Source organism: Manis javanica, chromosome 5, assembly GCF_040802235.1.
Source record: "Manis javanica isolate MJ-LG chromosome 5, MJ_LKY, whole genome shotgun sequence".
Lineage (NCBI taxonomy): Eukaryota > Metazoa > Chordata > Mammalia > Pholidota > Manidae > Manis > Manis javanica.
In genome coordinates, this window is record NC_133160.1 from 64473481 (window position 1) to 64497140 (window position 23660).

General features: G+C 35.5%; 1 protein-coding gene and 1 pseudogene across 9 annotated transcripts in view; one reads left to right on the plus strand and one right to left on the minus strand.

Annotated features, from left to right (window-relative positions):
* LARP1B (La ribonucleoprotein 1B) overlaps positions 1–23660 on the minus strand; it is a 169779-nt gene that overhangs the window by 43430 nt on the left and 102689 nt on the right. For 7 of the 9 annotated variants that reach the window (XM_036997885.2, XM_073237050.1, XM_036997886.2 and 4 more), the window contains 2 exons: positions 3524–3747; positions 2902–3008 (listed from right to left, as the gene is read on the minus strand). In XM_036997885.2, coding sequence (XP_036853780.2) covers positions 2902–3008; positions 3524–3747 — 331 coding nt within the window. The remainder of the gene's footprint in view (positions 1–2901; positions 3009–3523; positions 3748–23660) is intronic. The other 2 variants (XM_073237049.1, XM_036997884.2) reach the window with 1 other exon arrangement.
* Positions 10508–11393, plus strand: LOC108398281 (ubiquitin-conjugating enzyme E2 D2 pseudogene; annotated as a pseudogene).

Sequence of the window (23660 nt, forward strand, 5' to 3'; positions counted from 1 at the left end):
CCGCGCCATTTTCCTCTGCCTGTGCTGATTCAAGAAGACATATGCTCCCTATTTTATCACAGCACTATTTACAACAGCCAAATCATGGAGGCAACCTAACTGTCCTTCAATAGATGAGTGGATAAATAAGATGTGGTGCATATACACAATGGAATATTATTCAGCCATAAGAAACCAAATCCTACCATTTGCAACAACATGGATGGAGCTAGAGGGTATTACAATGAATTAAATAAGCCAGGTGGAGAAAGACAAGTACCAAATGATATTACTCTTCTGTAGAGTATAACAACAAAGCAAAAATTGAAGGAATAAAACAGCAGCAGACTCACAGACTTCATGAACGGACTAACGGGCTGGGGAGAGTGTTTGGAGAGGGAGGGAGAAGGGGATTAAGGGGCATTATAATTAGCACACATAATATAGGTAGGTCAAGATGAAGGCAGTACAGTATGGAGAGGACAAGTAGTGACTCTATAGTATCTTACTATGCTGATGGACAGTGACTGCAATGGGGTGTGTGGCGACTTGATCACATGGGTGAATGCTGTAACCACAATGGTGCTCATGTGAAACCTTCATAAAATTGTACATCAATGATATCTTAATAAAAATATATATGGTTCAATCAAAATTATCCAATGTGAACTACAAAGAAGAAAAGAATAGAAAAAAGATCAGGTCACCCAAGAGCTATAATGTATTAACAATGGTCTAATGCACATGTAACTGGAATCCCAGAAGAAGAGGGGAAAAAACAATAAGAAAATAGAGCAAAAACTATTTGAGGAAAACTTTCCTAACTGAATGAAGACAACTGTAAGTCCAATAATTTTAGATAACCACAAGCAGGATAAATATTTTGTGTGTGCATGTGTGTGTGCACACACATATGTATGTATACATATATACCTGTATCTCTAGCTCTAACTAGATGCACTGTAGAATTTTATACTCAATAAGAATATCTTTCAAAAATGTATCCTGATAAACAAAAGCTGACAGTTCATTGCCAATAGACTGCATAAAAAAATCCAAGAAATGAAGAGCATTGCAATTGGTAAAAATGCAAGTAAATATTTTTAAAATTTTTGTTCTCATAAAATTTGTTTTAAAAGGTAATTGTTTAAAGAAAAATAATAAAGTATAGCATAAAGGGTGGGAAGAAATGGAGCTTTATTATAGTAAAGTTTTTATACTATACATGCAGTGATATAATGTTACTTGAATGTAGACTGTAAGTTAAAATATATATTCTAAACCCTTGAAGTCCAGTAAAAAAATGAGATATAACTATGAAGCCAAAAGTAGAGATACAATAAAGTCATTATAAAATCTCAACTGATCCAAAAGAAAGGAGGAAAAAAGCACAAAGAATAGATGAAAGAAGTAGAATAAAAGATGGTAACTTTAAATCCAATCATATCACAGTAATTACATTAATGTAGATGGTCTAAAGCTATGAATGTTGATAGAGGGGGAGGCTGGGTGTGGAAGGCCAGAGGACTCAGGGGGGTATAAGGGAACTTTCTGTGCCTTCTACTCAGTTTTGCTATGAACCTAAAAGTGCTCTAAAAAATGAGATTATTATACAGAATTCACCAATCATTATTATAAATACTTCAAATATTTATAGAGAAAAGCTATTATCTCTGAATTAAGCTCCAGAAAGGTAGGGACTTTATTTATCTTGCTCCCTGCTGTGTACTCAGTCCCTAGAAAAGTACTAAACACATTATTAAGTCCCTGCTTCCCTCATGCATTTTACTTGTGGGGGAAGGTGGAGTGGTGGCTGGGAATAAATAAACGATTATATAATGTATTAACATCAAAAGGTATAATGTGATAAAATATGAATCTTAAGAAACATTCACAATTAAACATTAGAATTAAATGTTCAAACTAAACGTTATTGACTAAACATTTTTCAGTATTATCTACTGATCCCTAAATATACTGCTCTGATTAAAAAAATCCACCTGGGAAACAAACTCTCAAAATTACTAAGAACAAAAATAACTATTATTTTACAATAGCTGTACAGAAAAACATATACACATTTTATCTTTTAAGGACAATATATCTGATGAGAACAAAATGTAAAAGTACCAAATGAGTATCACTGGAAAGGCAGACTTGGAGATTTTCAGATCATGATAAACTCACATCTTTTCTTTGAATGAAATTAACTATTCCCTCCCTTCTGGTAACCAGTCAAAAACACTTTTCCTAATGCTAGTTTCAATTGTAAAGACAATTGAATAATTATCCTGAAAGTATCTATACAAACACAAAATAGGTTTTCAAGACACACAAAGCAATTAGCAGTAAATCTCCTCTGCATCCACTCTACAGGACACATCATACCACTCTATCTCGCACATAACTGGAACTATTAAAAGGTTTGCTCTATCATCTCTTAGGAGTTAAATAATATCCTATTTAAAAAACTAAAGCTAAAAGAGAAACTACTTACTACTAAAAATCAGCTCATCTAAATTTCCCCAAAAAAAGAACAATTTCATGTTTTATTTCTATATTCCTTATATATTTTGAGTAGATTGTTTAGTATATTAATTCACTAAGAACCCACTGTGTCAGCTAAGAATCTGAAATCTTTCCAAAGCTAATTACTTTCACAGACTTAACATTTTTTTATCTAAGAATACATATTTGTGGAAACCAGTTTAAATGGAAAATAACGTTCTTCTGAATTATTTCTTAATATACTTACCCAGAAAACTATCCCATTTATTTCCCCTTCTTTGACTTTTTTTTTACTATTTTCATTGTTCTATAATTTGCTAATACACTAATTTTTAAATATTCCCAAATATCTAATTAGTAACTTTTCAACAAACGTAAAATTAAGAACAAACAAATGTTTGACAAATACAGTACCTGACAGAGGATGCTCTTGGCCCATGATCTCTGGAATCCATCACCCAGCCAACATGATACTCTAGAGGGGGATTTGTACTGTGTCTTGTTTTTCTCTTTCTTGGACTCTGAAGAACAACAGGTCAAACATTGCAATCACTTTCAGTAGTTTAACCTTCACAAGTTAATTAAAACCCTCTGACTATAAAGCAACTGAAGCATTTTCATACTGTGGATGACACACTGTGAAATCACATGAAGTCACAAAACTCAAACATTTCACATGCGAGTTACAAAACTTAACAAACATGGCCCTATGCTAGATTTCAACAAAAAGCTTCAAGGAAAAACAATTTAGCATTTGATTCTTCTTCAGATCTTCTGATCATTTTTAATTACACTACCAGATTGTAAATAAGTTATTCTTTAACCTGAAAAAACATCGCTATAGGAAAGTACCATTTTTAAATGAATTCTAGGAGTTAAATATCCTATTTAAAAAACTAAAGCTAAAACAGGAGAAAACTAAAGCTAAAACAACTGAAAACAGAATTTTTTTAAGGTGATGAAAACTAAAAAGTCTAATTTTGTAATTTGAAAGAATACAAAGCACAGGCTTTGTATCCCAGGTTGTTTCATGTACCTTTACATCAATGGCTTTCGGTTCTTTAACAGGGTAAAATCTCGGAGTTTTGTTTGGATCTTGTAGCCTGGGTGTTCGAGGTGTTTTGTGTGTCCTTGTAGGGTAAATTCTAGGAGATTCTGGAACTGCTGTATGCAGTGATTGGGCCATTGTTATTGAAGATATTTCTGAAACCTCTAACAGCCTCTGAGCTAATTCATCAGTCCAATCTGCAAAATAAAAATCTGTTAAAAGTATTTAGAGGCTAGGAAAATATTTTACTTGACAACAAAGATTATTCTGAATTTCTCTACTCTCAAAGGAATTTTTCATTAGAAACTAAAATATATAAGAATAAAAGTAACACTTATCTACCCATAACCTAGCTTTACTGAATTTTAGTTTTGCTATATCTGTATCCGAATTTTAAAAAATATTACTCAGCCATAAAAAAAAAGAAATCCAGTCATTTGCCAACAACATGGATGTACCTAGAGAATATTATGCTCAGTGAAATAAAGCAGGTGGAGAAAGAAAAATACCATATGATTTCACTTATTTGTGGAATGTAAAAACAAAACAGAATGAACAAAACAGTGTAGACTTATACAGACACTGAGAAGTGATGAGTGGTTATCATAGGAAAGGGGCTGGGGTGGGTGGGTGGGGAGGGCAAGAGAGATAAAAGGGGCTCAAACATTCTCAATCATAATGTAAGTTGGTCACAGGAATAGTAGTACAGCATGGAGAATATAGTCAGTGATTCTGTAAAATCTTTCTATGTTGACAGATAGTAACCACACTAGAGTGGGTGAGGATTTAATAATATGGTAACTGTTGAGCCACTGTGTTGTATATTTGAAACCAATATAGGATTGTTTATCAATACTTCATTAAAAATTTAAAAATTTAAAAAAGAAAAATAGGCTCAAATCTACTGTGTATCCTTCTCTAATCCCATTTCAGTTTTCTTCCATCAGAGATAACCAAGCTCTTAAAATTTGTTATTTTTATCTATTGCTATATATGTAACAATATTACTTTGCATAATTAACTTTATATAAGGGAGGCATTATATGTATAATTTTGTAAGCTTTTTCAGTCAATATTTTGTTTGTGACTTAATGCTTCAAGTTCTATTCAAATAGCTTTGGTATATTCATTTTCACTGGAGAATATTATGCTATTATACAAATATATCAAAATTTATCCATTCTCTAGAAGGTACACATTTATGTTATGTCCAAACTTTCAATATAATCAATGATACTGCATTATACATTGTTGAATATGCCTCTTTGTGCAGGTGTGAGCATGTCTAAAGTGCTTATATCTGAAATGGAAATGCTGAGTCAAATGGCATATTCATCTTCTGACTTACTGAATACCCACTGCCAAATTGCTTTCTACAGTGGTTTCACCAATTTAAATTCCCACCCGCAGAATGTAAAATTCCCAGCAATTTAAGAGTAGCTTTTATTCAGACTTTTAAATATTTTTCATCTCACAGAATTAACATGGTATTTGCATTTTCTTGGTTATTAGTGAAGTTGAGCATATTTTCATATATGTAGTTAGCTCTCAGATTTCCTCCTTCATAAACCTTCCTTTCATATACTTTGACTATATTTCTACTGGGTTGTTCTACTTACTAGTTTGTGAAAATCTTGGGGTAGATACTAAGTAAGCAAGCAGAAGTGTTAAATATGTAGGCTCTATTTCTATGTGGTTTATCTTCAGACTTACCAACTTCTTTTGATTCATATAATAACTTTTTGCTCAGTCATTCAATAAATATTGAGCACCTACTATATACAAAGCACAGTTCCAGACGCAAGTTTGTAAACCCAAAGTGAACTTAGCCTACTTTATTTCCTAGTCTCCCTGTCTTATCATTTCCCATTCCAATCCATTTTCCTACTGTTACTAGAATGATTATTCTGAGGAGAAAATTAGGTCATTTCACATTTCTATTTAAAACCCATCAGTCTTTCCTATTTTCCTCTAGGGGAAGTGTAGGCTGCTGATCATGCTGAATAAGACTTCCTGATACTTCCTCATCTATTCTCAGTCTCTACTTCAATCTTGGTGCCCCAAATGGTAACCTGCTTGTTGTTCCTGTTATCTTCATATCTTTTCATATGCTTTCTCCTCTGCCTGCCAGCCTTTTACCCTCACCTTTACACACCCAGTTGGATTCATCTCCTTCCTATAATACCCAGCACAGATGTAACTATCCCTGAGAATGTTAAGCATTCCTTGACCATCTTCTGGAACAGAGTTAATGAGCTCATTTTTGTGTCACTTCTGCATTTTATCCATTTATTGATTTATTAAACTAAAATTTATTTTCTTACATATCATCATATTGGATGCTAAGAGCAAGTCCCAGAGGTTCCATGGAAGGAGGGCTCCAGTTTTATATTTGTATATCAGTACCTATAATAGTGCCTAAGAAAAAGTATATCTCTACCAAACAACTGAAAAACTTAATTGTATTAATGCTGTTTTCCTATGTGCCCAAAAGATATAATCTCAGTGAAAAATCTATGATCATACACTGAAAATATGTTAAATCCAGAAATTTTGAAAAAGAAATATTTAAAAATCTAGGAGCAACAACTCAAGAATAGTAGTAAGCTTTCTAGCATCTAGATTATGGTCTCTAAATACCATTTCCCTCTGATCCAGTCCCCTAAGAGAAATAAAGCCTAGAGCACAAAGTATAATGTGTGCCTAGGAAGTTTTAAGCCACAAAGCAGTGCTGATAAAAAACAAAAATACTAGCACAGGAGGGCAAGTACCTCAACATAATAAAGGCCATATATGACAAACCCATAGCCAACATCATACTTAACAGTGAGAAGCTGAAAGCCTTTCCTCTAAGATTGGGAAAAACACAGGAATGCCCACTCTCCCCACTGTTATTCACCATAGTTCTGGAGGTCCTAGCCATGGCAATCAGACAAAACAAAGAAATACAACCAATCCAGATTGGTAAGGAAGAAGCCAAACTGTCACTATTTGCAGATGACATGATACTGTACATAAAAAACCCTAAAGACTCCACTCCAAAACTATGAAAACTAATATCGGAATTCAACAAAGTTGCAGGATACAAAATTAATACACAGAAATCTGTTGCTTTCCTATACACTAACAATGAACTAGGAGAAAGAGAAATCAGGAAAACAATTCCATTCACAGTAACATCAAAAAGAATAAAATACCTAGGAATAAACCTAACAAAGGAAGAGAAAGACCTATACACTGAAAACTACAAGACCCTTTTAAGAGAAATTAAAGAGGACACTAACAAATGGAAATTCATCCATGCTCTTGACTAGGAAGAATTAATATTGTCAAAATGGCCATCCTACCTAAAGCAATCTATAGATTCAGTGCAATCCCTATCAAAATACCAACAGCATTCTTCAACAAAGTGGAACAAATAGTTTTAAAATTTATATGGGACCACAAAAGATGCCAAATAGCCAAAGCAATCCTGAGAAGTAAGAATAAAGCAGGGGGGATCTCGCTTCCCAACTTCAAACTCTACTACAAAGCCACAGTAATCAAGACAATTTGGTACTGGCACAAGAACATACCCACAGACCAATGGAACAGAACAGAGATTCCAGACATTAACCCAAACATATACAGTCAATTAATATATGATAAAGGAGCCATGGACATACAATAGGGAAATGACAGTCTCTTCAACAGCTGGTGTTGGCAAAATTGGACAGCTACATGTAAGAGAATGTCTTACATTGGATCATTGTCTAATCCCATACACAAAAGTAAATCTGAAATGGACCAAAGACCTGAATGTAAACCATGAAACCATAAAACTCTTAGAAAAAAAACATACTCTTAGAAACGGCAAAAATCTCTTGGACATAAACATGAGCGACTTCTTCATGAACATATCTCCCTGGGCAAGGGAAACAAAAGCAAAAATGAAAAAGTGGGACTATATCAAACTGAAAAGCTTCTGTACAGCAAAGGACACCATCAATAGAATAAAAAGGCATCCTACAGTATGGGAGAATATATTCATAAATGACAGATCTGATAAAGGGTTGACGTCCAAAATATATAAAGAGCTCATACACCTCAACAAACAAAAAGCAAATAATCCAATTAAAAAATGGGCAGAGGAGCTGAACAGACAGTTGTCCAAAGAAATTCAGATGGCCAACAGACACATGAAAAGATGCTCCACATCGCTAGTCATCAGAGAAATGCAAATTAAAACCACAATGAGATATCACCTCACACCAGTAACGATTGCCATCATCCAAAAGACAAACAACAACAAACGTTGGCAAGGCTGTGGAGAAAGGGGAACCCTCCTACACTGCTGGTGGGAATATAAATTAGTTCAACCATTGTGAAAAGCAGTATGAAGGGTCCTCAAAAAGCTCAAAATAGACATACCATTTGACTCAGGAATTCCACTCCTAGGAATTTACCCTAAGAATGCAGCAGCCCAGTTTGTAAAAGACATATGTACCCCTATGTTTATTGTAGCACTATTTACAATAGCCAAGAATTGGAAGCAATCTAAGGGTCCATCAGTAGATGAATGGATAAAGAAGATGTGGTACGTGTACACAATGGAATATTATTCAGCCATAAGAAGAAAACAAACCCTACCATTTGCAACAGCATGGATGGAGCTAGAGGGTATTATGCTCAGTGAAATAAGCCAGGTGGAGAAAGACAAGTATCAAATGATTTCACTCATCTGTGGAGTATAAAGACAAAGAAAAAAACTGAAGGAACAAAACAGCAGCAGACTCACAGAACCCAAGAATGGACTAACAGTTACCAAAGAGAAAGGGACTGGGGATGATGGGTGGAAAGGGTGGGATAAGAGGGGGAAAAAGGCAAGGGGGCATTATGATTAGCATATATAATGAGGGTAGGCACAGGGAGGGCTGTACAACACAGAGAAGACAAGTAGTGACTCTACAGCATCTTACTGTGCTGATTGACAGTGACTGTAATGGGGTTTGTGGGGGGGACTTGGTGATAGGGGATGTCTAGTAAACATAATGTTCCTCACGTAACTGTAGATTAATGATACCAAAATAAATGAAAAATAAAATAAAATAAAAATACTAGCACAGATCATGAGGACACAGTAGCAAACTGTAGGAGACACCTCCAACTTTAGTGATAGCTCAAAAATGAAATGATCTGTCCACTAAAAACAATGACTGAAATAGTCTAAAAACATCAAGTCAATAAGCTCCATGAGTTCTTAATGGTACTTTAAAAGTTAATCACATTTGTAGCTTGCTAGGTCACCACCTCATTATTCTAAAAACTGGTAAGTTGAATACAAAGAAAGAAACAAGCATTTATCATTCCTTTCCTGTAAAAATTGAATTTCAGGATAACCAAAGAGTTGATAAAAGAACACTCTTTATGAAATTCTAGGCAAGATATTCAAGAGTTGATAAAAGAACACTGTTTGTGAAGTTCTAGGCAAGAAATTCAGAAGAAACAATAGAAGACTATTTTGCAACTCCAATGAAATAGAAGATACAGGGAATATTCATTTATGGCTCCTAAAACTATTTCATATAATGTTAAAGGGAGATTCAACACCAAAGACAAGATTGATCAAAGAGATAATTGATAAACCGCACTTTATGAAAATGAAACACAAATACTTCTCTGCGAAGAACACTGAAGAGAATGAGAACACCTGACAGATTGGAAGAAAATTTTTGCAAAAAAGACATCTGATAGAGGATTGTTATCCAAATTTTAAAAAAAAGATGTTAAACTCAAAAGTAAGAAAATAATCCAACTAAAAAATGGGCCAAAGACCTGAACAGATACCTTAAAGAAGATATACAGACGCCAAATAAGCACATGAAAAGATACTCCACATCATATGTCATCAGGGAATCGCAACATGAGATGACAATGAGAGCTTCTACAGCACCACTATTAAGGCCAAAGTCCTGAACACTGACAACACCACATCCTGACAAAGACAGCTAGGCACAAGAACTCTTAATTATTGGTGATGGGAATGTAAAATGGTCCTCCTTGGATAACAGTTTGTAAATTTCTTATAAAATTAAACATGAAAGTTCAGGAAAAAGGATGGCAGAGTAGGAAGGCAAGGTGTAAAACTCCTCCCACACACACACAAAGGAAGCAACTATAGCAAATACAACTAATCCTAAAAATGACCTGAGACTGCAGAACAGACCGCCTATACCTGGGTAGGAAAACAAGCCCACACGGAGAAGGGTAAAGTGGCAGAGCCACGATCCATTGAGACCCCGGCCCTTCCCCCATCCCAGCCCACAGGAGGGAGAAGGAGGAACAGAGCAGGGAGGGGGTAGGAGCTCAGGAGCTCTGCACACCTGGCCCAGGAGATCTGTCCTGGGTACACAAGTCCACACAGCATTGGGCTTTGGTGCAGAGAAGGTCTAGGAAGAGCTCTGGGGGCTGAGTGGAGGACAGGCATCATCCGGCAGTCCTGCTGAGACCCAAAACCGGAGGTGTAGTTTGAAAGATTCACCAGCAGTAGGAAAGGCACTACAAGGGTGAGGGTTGGATGAAGCGCTCTCTGCAGGAGAAAGGGCACATAGACAACACGTCCCTAGTATTCCCTCAGCCTAAAAGTTCGGGCAAGCATGGGGGCCCTAAACACTCCATCCCCCTCACTGGCAGCTCAACCCAGCACAACTGCCTGCCTGCCTGGCCCACTCAACCCAGAAGCCTCAGGATTTTCTGCCTGGCAGGTAGAGGTATTATTTCCCAGCTCTCTCACCCTATCTCAAACCAACTGGGGATCTGACTGCAGAACTCAGCTCCAGGCACTCCTTTCTCCTCATAGGTACCCCAGCCCACTGCCATGTACCCACATCCAGCAGCCATGTGGCTGCATGTCTGGATAACACCTGCCCCCCCCCACTTCCTCCACCCACCCAATTAGTCCAGCAATACCACCATCACTGCAAACAAGCACAGGGTGGCCCCGCCCACAACAATTCCAGCAGAAGCACCACTGCTTGGTTCACAAAGGGCTGACTGAGGTGAACTGCCATAAGGTAGACTGATACAGACCACTGCCCACAGAAAGAGAGGTGGTCCTGCCCACAGCCCACCAACAGCAACTGCAGTTCCACCACAAAAGAGAACAAGGCAGTGGTGAGTAAAGAGTCTTGAATTTCCGGACACCACAGAATGCCTTCTTCATAAAGCTATTACTCTCCAGACCAAGAAGCATAGTGGATCCATCTAATACAAAGGAAGAGACACAGAAATCCTAACAAAATGAGAAGGCAGAAGAACATGTTACAACCAGAACTATGGGTAGGACATCAGAAAGTGGGCTAAATGAAACAGAGATCACCAATCTTCTTGATAAAGATTTCAAAGTAGGAGTTAAAAATATGCTCACTAACGGAAGAGAATCCACAAGGAATTGAATGACCTGGCACTAGACCACCCACCCCAGCACAGTGCTCAGCAGGTACTGTTGGAGATGATATGTTCCATTGGCAAGCTACAATAATGGGGCCAAATGACAGTCCCTATCAGGGTGGAGTATTTTTCTTGACATTTTATTTCCTAACAGATTACCCCTTCAAACCACCTAAGGTTGCATTTACAACAAGAATTTGTCACCCAAATATTAACAGTAATGGCAGCATTTGTCTTGATATTCTACAGTCACAGTGGTCTCCAGCACTATTTCAAAAGTACTCTTGTCCATCCGTTCTCTGTTGTGTGATCCCAATCCAGATGATCCTGTAGTGCCTGAGATTGCACGGATCTACAAAACAGAGAAAAGTACAACAGAATAGCTTGGGAATTGACTCAGAAGTATGCAATGTAATTAAAGAAATTTTTGGGTAACTTCTACAAGTAAAGATAGGGGAACTCTGAAAAAAAATATGCTCACTAATCTGTGAAAGTATTGATGATCTCAGAGAGGACTTTAACAGAGATAGAAGAGTTGAAAAAGAGCCACTCAGGGCTGGAAAAGAAATGTACATGGAGGGAATGAATAACAGAATGTGGCAAGTAGAAGAGACAATGAGGTGGGAATTAGAAAACAGGAAAACAAGGAAGCTGAGAAACAGAAAAAAGAATCTCTAGAAATGAAAGGATGCTGAGGGCTGTGTGGCCAATCCAAACAAAAAAATATTTGCACAGTTGGGATACCAGAAGGAGAAGAGAGAGACAAAGGGATGGAAAGTCTCTTTGAAGAAATAATTGCTGAAAACTTCCCCAATCTGGGGAAGGCAGTAAACACCCAAGTCCTGGAAATGCAGAAGGCCCCTAAAAAAAGGAACCCCAGGAAGACATCACCAAGCCATATATTAAATTAAAATGACAAAGATTAAGAATAAGGAGAGGGTACTGACAGCAGGCAGAGACAGAAAAATTATTACTTATAAAGGAAACCCCATCAGGCTATCAGCAGACTTCTCAGCAGAAACTTTACAGGCCAAAAGGGAGTAGCATGAAATATTTAATGTACTGAAACAGAAGGACCTTCAACCAAGAATCCTCTACCCAGTGAAATTATCAGCCAAATTTGAAGGAGAGATTATACATTTCTGAGATAAACAAAGGATGAAGGAATTTACAACAGCTAAACCAGCATTACAAGATATGATAAAGTGACTGCTGTAGATGTAACTGTTCTTAAGCCCAAATAGTTTTTACCAGTGATAATAAATCCACAGTAATGGTAGCAAACCAATTACTTACCAAGGAAGCAAAAAATTAAAACAAAAGTAGTAAAGCCAACTATACACAAAATGCAGATTATGATATCTAATACATAAAATGTAGAGGAGGAAGAAGAAGAAAAAAGTACTTTTAGATTGTGTTTGAAATAGAGTGATCAATTTAATACAGACTTATACAGTTAGGAAACTATCCATGGGCCTTATGGTTACAACAAACTCAAAACCTATAATAGATACATTAAAAAATCTAAAAATAGAATTCAATCATAACACTAAAGAAAACCATCAAATAACAAGAAAAGAATATAAGAGAGGAAGAAAGGAACAGAGAGGAACTACAAAAACAACCAGAAAACAAGAAAATGGCAGTAAGTACATACATATCAATAATTACCTGAAATGTAAATGTACTGAACACACCAAACAAAAGACACAGAGTGACAGAATGGATAAAGAAACAAGCGCCATCTATATGCTGCTTACAAGAGACTCATTTCAGACCCAAAGACATACCCAGTCTGAAAAATAAAGGGATAGAAAAAGATATACCATGCAAATGGGAGAAAAAGGCAGAAGTAGCAGTACTTATATCAGACAAAATAAACATTAAAGTAAAGTAACAAGAGACAGGGAGGACACTACATAATTATAAAGGGGTCAGTCCAACAAGAGGATATAACCATTATAAACATGTAGCACCCAACATAGGAGCACCTGAATATATTTTAGTAAAACAAATACTAACAGAATTAAAGGGGGAAATAGACTGCAACTCATTCACATTAGCAAGCAGACTTTAAAACGCCACTTACATCCATAAGATCAACCAGACAAAAAGTAAGGTAACAGGCACTGAAAAACACACTACATCAGATGGACTTAACGGACATCTACAGAACATTCCAACCAAAATCAGCAGGGTACACACTTCTCTCAAGTGCATATGGAATGTTCTCCAGAACAATGACATACTAGGGAACAAAAAGGGCCTCAAATTTAAAAAGATTGAAACTGTATCAAGCAACTTTTCAGACCACAATAGTATGAAACTAGAAATAGATTACACAAAGGAAAAAAAGCCCACAAACACTTGAAGGCTAAACAACATGCTCCTAAATAATCAATGGATCAATGAAGAAATCAAGCAATACATGGAGATAAATGAAAACAAAAATACAAGTCCAAAATTTGCAAGATGCTGCAAAAGCAGTTCTAAGAGGGAAGTACATAGCAATACAGGTGTACCTCAAGAAACAAAATTAATCCCAAATAACTCACAACTAAATAAACTAGTAAAAGAAGAACAAACAAAACCGATAGTTAGTAGAAGGAGAGACATAATAAAGATCAGAGCAGAAATAAATAAAATAGAAAAGAATAAAACAATAGAAAAAAATAAGTGAAACCAAGAGCTGGTTCTTTGAGAAGAACGAAATAGACAAACCAGACATATCAAGAAAAAGAGAGAAGACACAAATAAACAAAACCAGAAATGGAAAATAAAAATAGTCACAACACAAGCAGTGACTCTATAACATCTTATTATGCTGATGGACAGTGACTGTGATGGAGTATGTGGTGGGAACTTGATAATGGGGGGAATCTAGTAACCACAATGTTGCTCATGTGACTGTGTATTGATACCAAAAAAAAGTAAAAAAAAAAATAGTCACAACAGATACAACAGAAAAACAAAGATTTATTAGAGAATTCTATGAAAAACTACATGCCAATAAATTCAACAACCTAGAAGACATAGATAAATTCCTAAACAAATACAACCTTCCAAGACTGACCCAGGAAGAAACTGAAAATCTGAACAGAGTAAATTACCAATAATGAAACTGAACCGGTCATCAAAAAACTCCCAATAAACAAAAGTCCAAGACAACATGGCATCACAGCTGAATTCTATGAAACATTTAAAAATGAGCTAATAACCATTCTTCTTAAAGTATTTCAAAAAGTAGAAGAGGAAGAAATACTTCCAAATTAATTCAATGAGGACAGCATCAATCTAATACTAAAACCAGACACTACAGAAAAAAAAATTACAGACCAATATCCCTGATCAACATAGATGCAAAAATACTCAACAAAATATTAGCAAACTGAATACAAAAATACATGAAAGGATCATCCATCACGACCAAGTGGAATTTATTCTAGGGATACAAGAACAGTATAATCAAAAATTAATCAACATCATGTACCACATTAATAAAAAGGATAAATATCACAGATCATCTCAATAGATGCTGAAAAAGCATTCGATAAAATTCAACAAACTCTCAACAAAGTAGTAGTTGAAGAGACTGTCATTTCCTCCATCATATATTCATGGCTACCTGTGATAAAAACTCTCAACAAAATGGGTATAGAGGGCAAGTACCTCAACATAAGAAAGGCCATATACGACAAACCCACAGCCAGCATTATACTTAACAGTGAGAAGCTGAAAGCTTTTTCTTTAAGATCGGGAACAAGACAAGGATGCCCACTCTCCCCACTTTTATTCAACATAGTACTGGAGGTCCTAGTCATGGCAATCAGACAACACAAAGAAATAAAAGGCACCCAAATTGGTAAGGAAGAAGTTAAAATGGCACTATCTGCAGATGACATGATATTATACATAGAAAACACTAAAGACTCCACAAAAAAATATTAAAACTAATAACTGGATTCAGCAAAGTTGCTAGTACAAAATTAATACCCAGAATTGTTGCATTCCTATATACTAATAATGAACTAACAGAGAACCAATTCCATTCACAATTGCATCAAAAAGAATACCTAGGAATAAACCTAACCAAGGAGGTGAAGGACCTGTACTCTGAAAACTGTAAGATGCTCGTGACAGAAATCAAAGAAGACACCAATAAGTGGAAATCTATCTCATGCTCATGGATAGAAGAATGAATATTGTCAAAATGGCCATCTGCCCAAAGCAATTTACAGATTCAATGCAAAATCCCTATCAAAATACCAACAGCAGTTTTCAATGAACTAGAGCAAATAATACTACAATGTGTATGGAACCACAAAGGACCTTTAATAGGTAAAGCCATCCTGAGAAAGAAGAACAAAGCTGGGGGTACCACTGCCTGACTTCAAGCTATACTACAAAGTTACAGTAATCAAAACAATATGGTACTGGCCAATAGAACAGAATAGAGAGGCCAGATGTATACCCATGCATATACGGTCAATTAATACACAATAAAGTAGCCATGACTATATGATGGGGAAATGACAGTCTCTTCAATTACTACTGGTGTGGGAATACTGGACAGCTACATGCAAGAGCATGAAACTGTATTACTATCTAAATCCACACACAGAGTAAACTCCAAATAGATCAAATACCTAAAAGTAAGACATGAAACCATAACACTCTTAGAAGAAACCATAGGCAAACATCTGTTGAACATAAGCATAAGAAATTTTTCCTGACCACATCTGCTTGGGCTTCCCTTGCCCAATAAAATAAAAAATGAACAAGTGTGAGTACACCAAGCTAAAAAGTTTCTGTACAGCAAAGGACATCAGCAGCAGAACAAACAGGCAACCCACAGTATGGGAGAATATATTCATTAATAATTTATCCAGTAACGGGTTAACACCCAAAATACATGAAGAACTCATATGCCTCAACACCAAAAAAAACAAACAAATAACTCAATTAAAAAATGGGCAGAGGATCTAAAAAGACATTTCTCTAAAGAAGAAATACAGATATCCAACAGGCACATGAAAAGATGCTCCACATCACTAGTCATCAGGGAAATAAAAATCAAAACCACAATGAGATATCACCTCACACTAATCAGAATGGCCAATATCCAAAAAACAAGAAATAACAATGTTGTCGAGATGTGGAGAAATGGGAACCTTCTGACACTCTTGTGGGAATACAAATTGGTGTGGCCACTGTGGTAAGCACTATGGGGGTTCCTCAAAACACTTAAAATAGAAATATCATATGACCCAATAATTCCTCTTCTAAGAATTTACCTGAAGAAATCAAGGTCTCTGATTAAAAAATAAATACATACACATATGCTTACTGCCCCACTATTTAAAACAGTCAAAATATGGAAGCAACCAAATTATCCATTAATAGGTGAATGGATAAAGATGTGGTACATATATACACAAGGGAATATTATTCAGCCATTAATAAAAAGAAATCCTGCCTATTGCAACAGCACGGATAGGTTTAGAGGGTATTTTGCTCAGTGAAATAAGCCAGGTGGAGAAAGATAATACCCTATGATTTTACTTATTTGTAGAATATAAAAACAAACAAAACAAAATGAACAAAAGAGCAGCAGATTCACAGACACTGAGAAGTAACTGGTGGTTAGTATGGGTGAGGGGTTGGGTTAGTGGAGGAGAAGGGGTATAAAAGGGCACAAAAATTCTCAATCATAATATAAGTTGGTCAGGGGATGAAAGTGCAGCATGGAGAATATAGACAATGATTCTGTAACATCTTCCTATGTTGACAGATAGTAACTGTACTAGTGGGGTGAGGATTTAATAATAATAAGGGTAACTACTGAACTACTGTGTTGTATACTTGAAATCAATATAAGATTATATATCAATGATACTTCCATTAAAAAAAACACACACATACTCTTACCGTACAATCTACCAACTGCCCTCATTGGTATATACCTAAAGCAGCTGAAAACTTATGTCCACATAGAAGCTTGTGCATGGATGTTCAGAGTAACTTTATTCATAATTGTCAAAACATGAAAGCAACCAAGATATCCTTCAATAGGTGAATGGTTAGATAAACTGTGATACAACCAGATAAAGGAAGATTATGCAGTGCTTCCAGGAAACCAGTTATCAAGCCATAAAAGACATGAATGTACCTTAAATGAATATTAGTAAGTGAAAGAACCCAATCTGAAAAGGTTACATAGTGTATGAATCCAGCTATTCCACATTGTAGTAAACAAAAACTATGGACATAGTAAAAAGATCAGTGGTTGCCATGGGTTGAAGTTATGGTAGGTGAGGGATGAAAAGGTAGAACACAGAGGATTTTTAGAGCAGTGAATATACTAGGTGTGATGCTATTATGATAGATACATGTCATTATTCATTTGTCCAAATCAATAGAATGTACAACACCAAGAGTAAACCCTAATGTAAGCTATGGACTTTGGGTGATTATATAATGTATCAACATAGGTTTATCAATTGTAATAAATATACCACTCTGATATGGAATGTTGCTATGGGAAGCAAATGCCTTCACAATATGGGTGGGTTTGGGCAAGGAATAAATGGGAAATCTGCAACTTCCTCTTAATTTTGTTTTGAACCTAAAACTGTTTTAAAAGGAAAAAGATGAAGGAAAAATTTATGATGAATGTATCAGGGTAATAACATCTAAATCCAATAACCAATCATAGCATCAGTGAAAGTGAGCTTCTACAACATTATATGATGCACTAGGAAGTAAACAACTCTTCCCAACAAAGAGTCTTACCACGACAAAATTAAAATCCTGAGTATACTAAATTTTCTATATCTTAGTACCAGTTCACAAAAAACAGAGCAGATAAAGGAACATATTAAATGATATGAAGATATAATTAGGTAAATTTGGATCACAAGGTATCCTACAACAAATTAACCAGTTTCTTCAACAAATCTTTGGCATGGAAAAACAAGAGAAGAGGAATGATCACAGATTAAGAGTGACTTAATGGTCCTATCAATCATGCAATGTGTGTACCTTGACTAGTCCTGATTCAAACAATTTGGAAAAGATACATTTTAGATGATCAGAGACAACCAAACATAACTTGGGTAGTAGATTTTATTAAGGAATTATTGCTAATTATATGTGAAGTAATGGTATCATGAAAATTTATACATATATGTCAATATTTATATAATAAATACATAACATTTGTTTATTAAATATATGTATTTTTTCATGAAACCACTATTAGATATATTAATATATGTATGTACATAAACTAATATATATGTATCAATAAGAAATGTGCAGTGTAGTATACAGAAGAAATGATACATTTGAGATTCAGTAAGAAATGCCCAAAACAGATGGGTAATAAAGTACAGATGAAAAAAGAATGTCAAACTATGAACAGTTGTTGAAGTTAGATGGGTACATGGGGGTCCATTAAACAGTTCTCTCTGCTTTTATTTATATCTAATCATTTCCATATTAAAAAGTTCTATTTCAGTTTTACATTAATTTTATTGTAGGTTTGAAACTGAATTTTACTAACAGTATATACATGAATTTTGTGAAAACAAAGAGCTAATACTTATGTTATCTCAAAAGAAAAATTTTATAAAATTTTTATAGCATATATACTAATCATGTACCAAAACTAACCATTGGTTATTTTATGATATATAAATTAGACCTCAAAAAAGCATATAATAAACCAATTGATATGAAACTGTCAAAAAATAGTTAAGATAATTGCAAGTACATGGAATATTTATAGTAAATACAAAATTTTTATTACTAAAATTAGAAGTAATTAGGGAAAAAATAAAGCTGCTTTTTAATCAACTATAAGACTAGGATGATATATGAGTATTTTTTTAGATAGTATAACTTTTTTTAATCAAAATAATGAGCCATCTCTAATATATTAATGTTAAAATAGTTTTTTCATAATAGCCAAAACTGGGAAAAAAATCCAAATATCCATCAACTGTCAAATGGATAAACAAAATGTAGTATGTTCATACTATAGAATACTACTTAACAATAAAAAGGAACAAAGTGGAGATATCAGAAACATGGGCTATCCTCAAAAATATGTGTCAACTGAAAGAAGCTGGACACATGCCTACATATCATATGGTTCCATTGATATGAAATTTCTAAGAAGTTCAATAACAGACAACAGACAAAAAGAGAAAGCAAATCACTGTTTACCTCAAAATGAGTGTTGAGACTAACTGCAAATGATCATGGGGGATCTTTTTAGTGTGCTGGAGTTGTTCTAAAATTGAATTGTAGTGCTGGCATACAACCACACAAAAATTTACTGACATTCATCAAACTATATACTTAAACTCAGTTAATTTTATACTATGTAAATTAGACCTCAAAAGAGCTGTCAAAAACAAAAGACAAGAGGCCAGGCCATCTGATGTTCAGTGAACCTCAATTGTGATTGTCTACCATATAGTTTATGCTCAGAATTTATCAGAGAAGACTGATATTTCAGAGGACTGATTTTTAAAGTGTAGTACCAAGAAGCATCATCAGCATGCTCAACTCTCAGGTCCACCCCCACCTTCAACTCACTAAAACAGAAACTCTGGCTACAAAGCCCTTTAATTTGTTTTACCAAGGTTTCCAGATAATCTGATACCTGCTAAAGATTAAGAGCCACTGGATGAAGGAGTATGGTAACTTTCCTTCTACTTTAGATTCTCCAAATTTTATTGCTACCAAATCATTACACAGCTGCATACCTGTACCACATGAACTTTGTTCATAGTCCTTATTATCTGTATAGACAAAAACTGCTTTTATAAAAGCAGAACTCTGTATTATGCTATTGGTGTTCACTGAAGGCTGATAACAAAAAATGTTACACAAGGACTGGCATTTTAGGGTTTTTTTAACAAATAAAATACCACATAAGCAGAACTCAGCAAAATGCCAGAAAGTAAGTATTTTGACTTTTCAGGTTTTTGCCATTGTAGCACAGCCACAGACCACATGTACATAAAGGGTGTGTGTCCAGATTAGACCATGGCAGGCAAGTCTTGATCTCTGGGTCACAATTTGGGGATCACTGAACCAGAGCAGTCAGACAGATATGGATTAAAATGCTGGATTTACATTTTACTTTCAAATAAAATAGATCATTATAACTATATTTCATATATTTAATAAGGCAAAGAAAGTATAAAAATAGCAAAAAGAGATATAGATATTTAAAAAAAATAAGCCAATCAAGCTTACAGAGAAGAAAAATACAACAGCTGAAAGAACTATTCCAGGTGGTTATACAAATGGATTAGACACTGCAGAAGAAAAGACTTATTAATTTGAAGACACAGGCATAGAAATCACCCAAAATAAAACACAAGAAGTAAAGAGACTAAAAATAAAACAGAGAAAAACAGAACATTAGTAAATTATGGTACTTCAGGTAGCTAAAAATAGATGTAATTGAAGTTATAAAGGAGAAAGAAAAAAAGTACAGAGAAAATATTAATTTCAAAGTTTGAAATGCCTGGAATTCTTCCAAATTTGATTTAAAAACATATACACACACAGACCAAAAACTCAAAAAGCCTCAAGAATATGAAAAAAATTACACCAACCCAGTCACAATTAAATTGCAATTAATTTGGTGATAAGAGAAAATATCAAAAGAAGACAGAATCAACAACAGCATTTATCCAATATGAACAACAGAGGTGAAAAAGGCAAAAATTTAACCAAGACAACAACAAAAAAACGAAAGATCCAGGAGAGGAGAAAGAGTACAGAGCTAAAAAAAATTTTTTTTGGAAGAAACAATAGGTAAAATATTCCCAAGTTTGCCTACAGGCAGAAAGTTACAGATTCAAGAAACTGGAAGAATCTCATTCAGGATAAGCCCAGCAAAATCCATACCCAGACGTATCATACTCTAACTGCTGAAAACTTAAGACAAATAAAAATTCTTGAAAGTAGCTAGAGAAAAATAATTCATTAAATATAGGGGAACAACCTGAATGACTGCAACCTTTTTTCTTTCATATCAGAAACCATGGAGGACAAAAAGAAGTGGCATGCCAGTTTTAAAGTGCTGAAAGAAAAGAACCTGTCAATCCAGAATTCTACATTCAGTGAAAACAATCTCTCAGAACGAAGGTGAAATAAATATAGCAAATGAAGGAAAATTAAGATAAACAATAGCCAGCAGAATTACTCTAAAAGAATTGCAAAGGCAAGTATTTCAATCAGAAAGAAATTATACCAGAAGAAAACTTGGAATATCACAAATAGAGGAAGAGAAATGGTAAAATTTTTGATATATAAAAAAATAGATTATTCCCCTTTTAAGTTATTTGAAACATACTTGATAGTTAAATGAAAAAAAATGTTCAACACTGATGGGATTTTAAATTATGAAGATATGACTATAGTACACAGAAACTTATTAGATGTATGGTTTCTACACTCCTATTGAACTATTAAAATATTGGTTCTAAGTAACCAGTGCAAAGTTCAGTGTGTATTTTGAAATTCCTAGAACAGCCACTTAAAAAAAAATACAAAAAAGATATTGGCCAAACTCAACATTAAATTAAAATGCAATACAAAAAATATTATGAATAACCCAAAGGGCAGAAATAGGGAAATAGAGAAACAAGAAACAGAAAGCACAAAATGAGTACTAAATTGGGATTATGGAGGATGAGAAGTCCCATGATCTGCCATCTGTAAGCTGGAGAGTCAGGAAGCTAGTGTATAACTCAGTTTGAGTCCAAAGGACTGAGATTTAGGGGAGTCAATGATATACATACCAATCTAAGAACAACAGAAGAGCTGAACTGTCCCATTTAAATGAGGCTGCAAAAAAGGGCAAATTCCTCCTTATGCCTTCTTTTGGCTCTATTCAGGATTTCAGTGGACTGGGTGATGCCATACCTCTTACTTAATTACTATCTTACTTCTACATAACAGCAATAAAGAATATGAAAATAAACATTTTAAAGCACCATTTCTAATACCACCAAAATTAAGATACTTAGGGGTATAGCTAGCAAAATATGCACAGAACACACCAAAACCTATACAACACTGAGGAAAAATAAATACCAAAAAAAACTTAAATGGAGAAGCAAGCCAAATTCATGTATTGAAAAATTCATTATTGTAAAGATGTTAATTTTTTCCAACCAAATCTGTAGATTCAAGGCAATTCCAATCAAAATCCCAGCAAGAGTTATATAAATCAATAAGCTGTTTCTATAATTTATATAAAAGGTAAAGAAACTGAATAGCAAAAACAACTTTTTAAAAAAATGGATGACAAACAAGATTCAAGATGGTGGCGTGAGAGGTGAGACTGAGAATTCCTCCCAAAACCACAAATAGTATGAAAATTTAGTTAATTGCTACAACTAACCCTAAAAGAGCAACAAGAAAGAAGGCTGAACCAGACTACATGCAGACCTCACAAACAGTGCACACCTCATGAACACAGGGTAACGTACAAAAACCTTTATCAGGTGGGACACAAGCCCTTCACCCATCCCAGCTCACTGGTGGGAGGAAGAGAAACAGAGTGGGGAGGGGGTGGAAGCCTAGAACTGCTGAACACCAAGCCATGGAGGTCTGATTTGGGAGCAGAAATCTATGCCGTGTGGTGCTCTAGATGCTGGGGAGCTCCGACAGGTGGAGTGCTTGAGAGACAGATTGCAGCCATTTGTGAAGGAGGAGGTCCACACCCAGCACTCTTGGACAAAGGAAAGGCAGGCAGTTTGAGAGGCTTCCTAGCAGTGAGAGGACTGCTGAGGGAGTGAGGTTTGCACGGAGCTTGCTGTGCAGGGAAGGGGAGAGCTGGACAAGGTTGTCTGGGCACGCTGTGCGCAGCTGGTTGGAAACTTTGGGGAGCTGCAGGTGCCCCATACCCCTGGCTGGCTACTCAGCTCCAAGGACCCCACTGTGACACGTAGCCTGCTCTGCCTTTCTCCTGACCTGCCAGCACCGGTTCACAAATGGGCAAACACTGCACTGACATCAAGTCAGCCAGAATGAGGCTCAGCCTACAACAGCTTTAGACACAAAGCACAGAGGCTTACACCTGTGTGCTTGGCCCACTGGCTGTGACACTTGAGACAGGCACCAAAGACGGGAATCAGGAAACAGAACTTTCCTCCCCCCAGGCACCAGCTCTGCTCCCTTATGACCCTCAGGCTCACTCTAGGGGCTGAGCAGCTCCAGAGACTGGAGCTTCTGGGCACTAGTGGGCACCACATAGAAATATGAAATGTCAAAAGGAGATGGTTCAGACCAAAATCTCACAAACCACAGAAAAAGGGTCAAATGAAACTGAACTCACAAATCTGCCTGAAAGAGAGTTCAAAATAAAAATCATAAACTTGCTCATGGAGGTTCAGAAAAATATTCAAGAACTCAGGAACAAATTTAAGTCAGAGATTCAATAATTAAGAAATTCCATATCTGAAATGAAACATACAATAGAGGACTTTAAAAGATTCAATGTAGTAGAAGAGACAGTAAACGGAACAGAAATTAGAGAAGAGGAATACAAAGAAGCTAAGGCACAAAGAGAAAAATGAATCTCGAAGAATGAAAGAATATTGAGAGAACTGTGTGACCAATCCAAAAGGAACAATATTAGTATTATAGGGGGTACCAGAAGAAGACA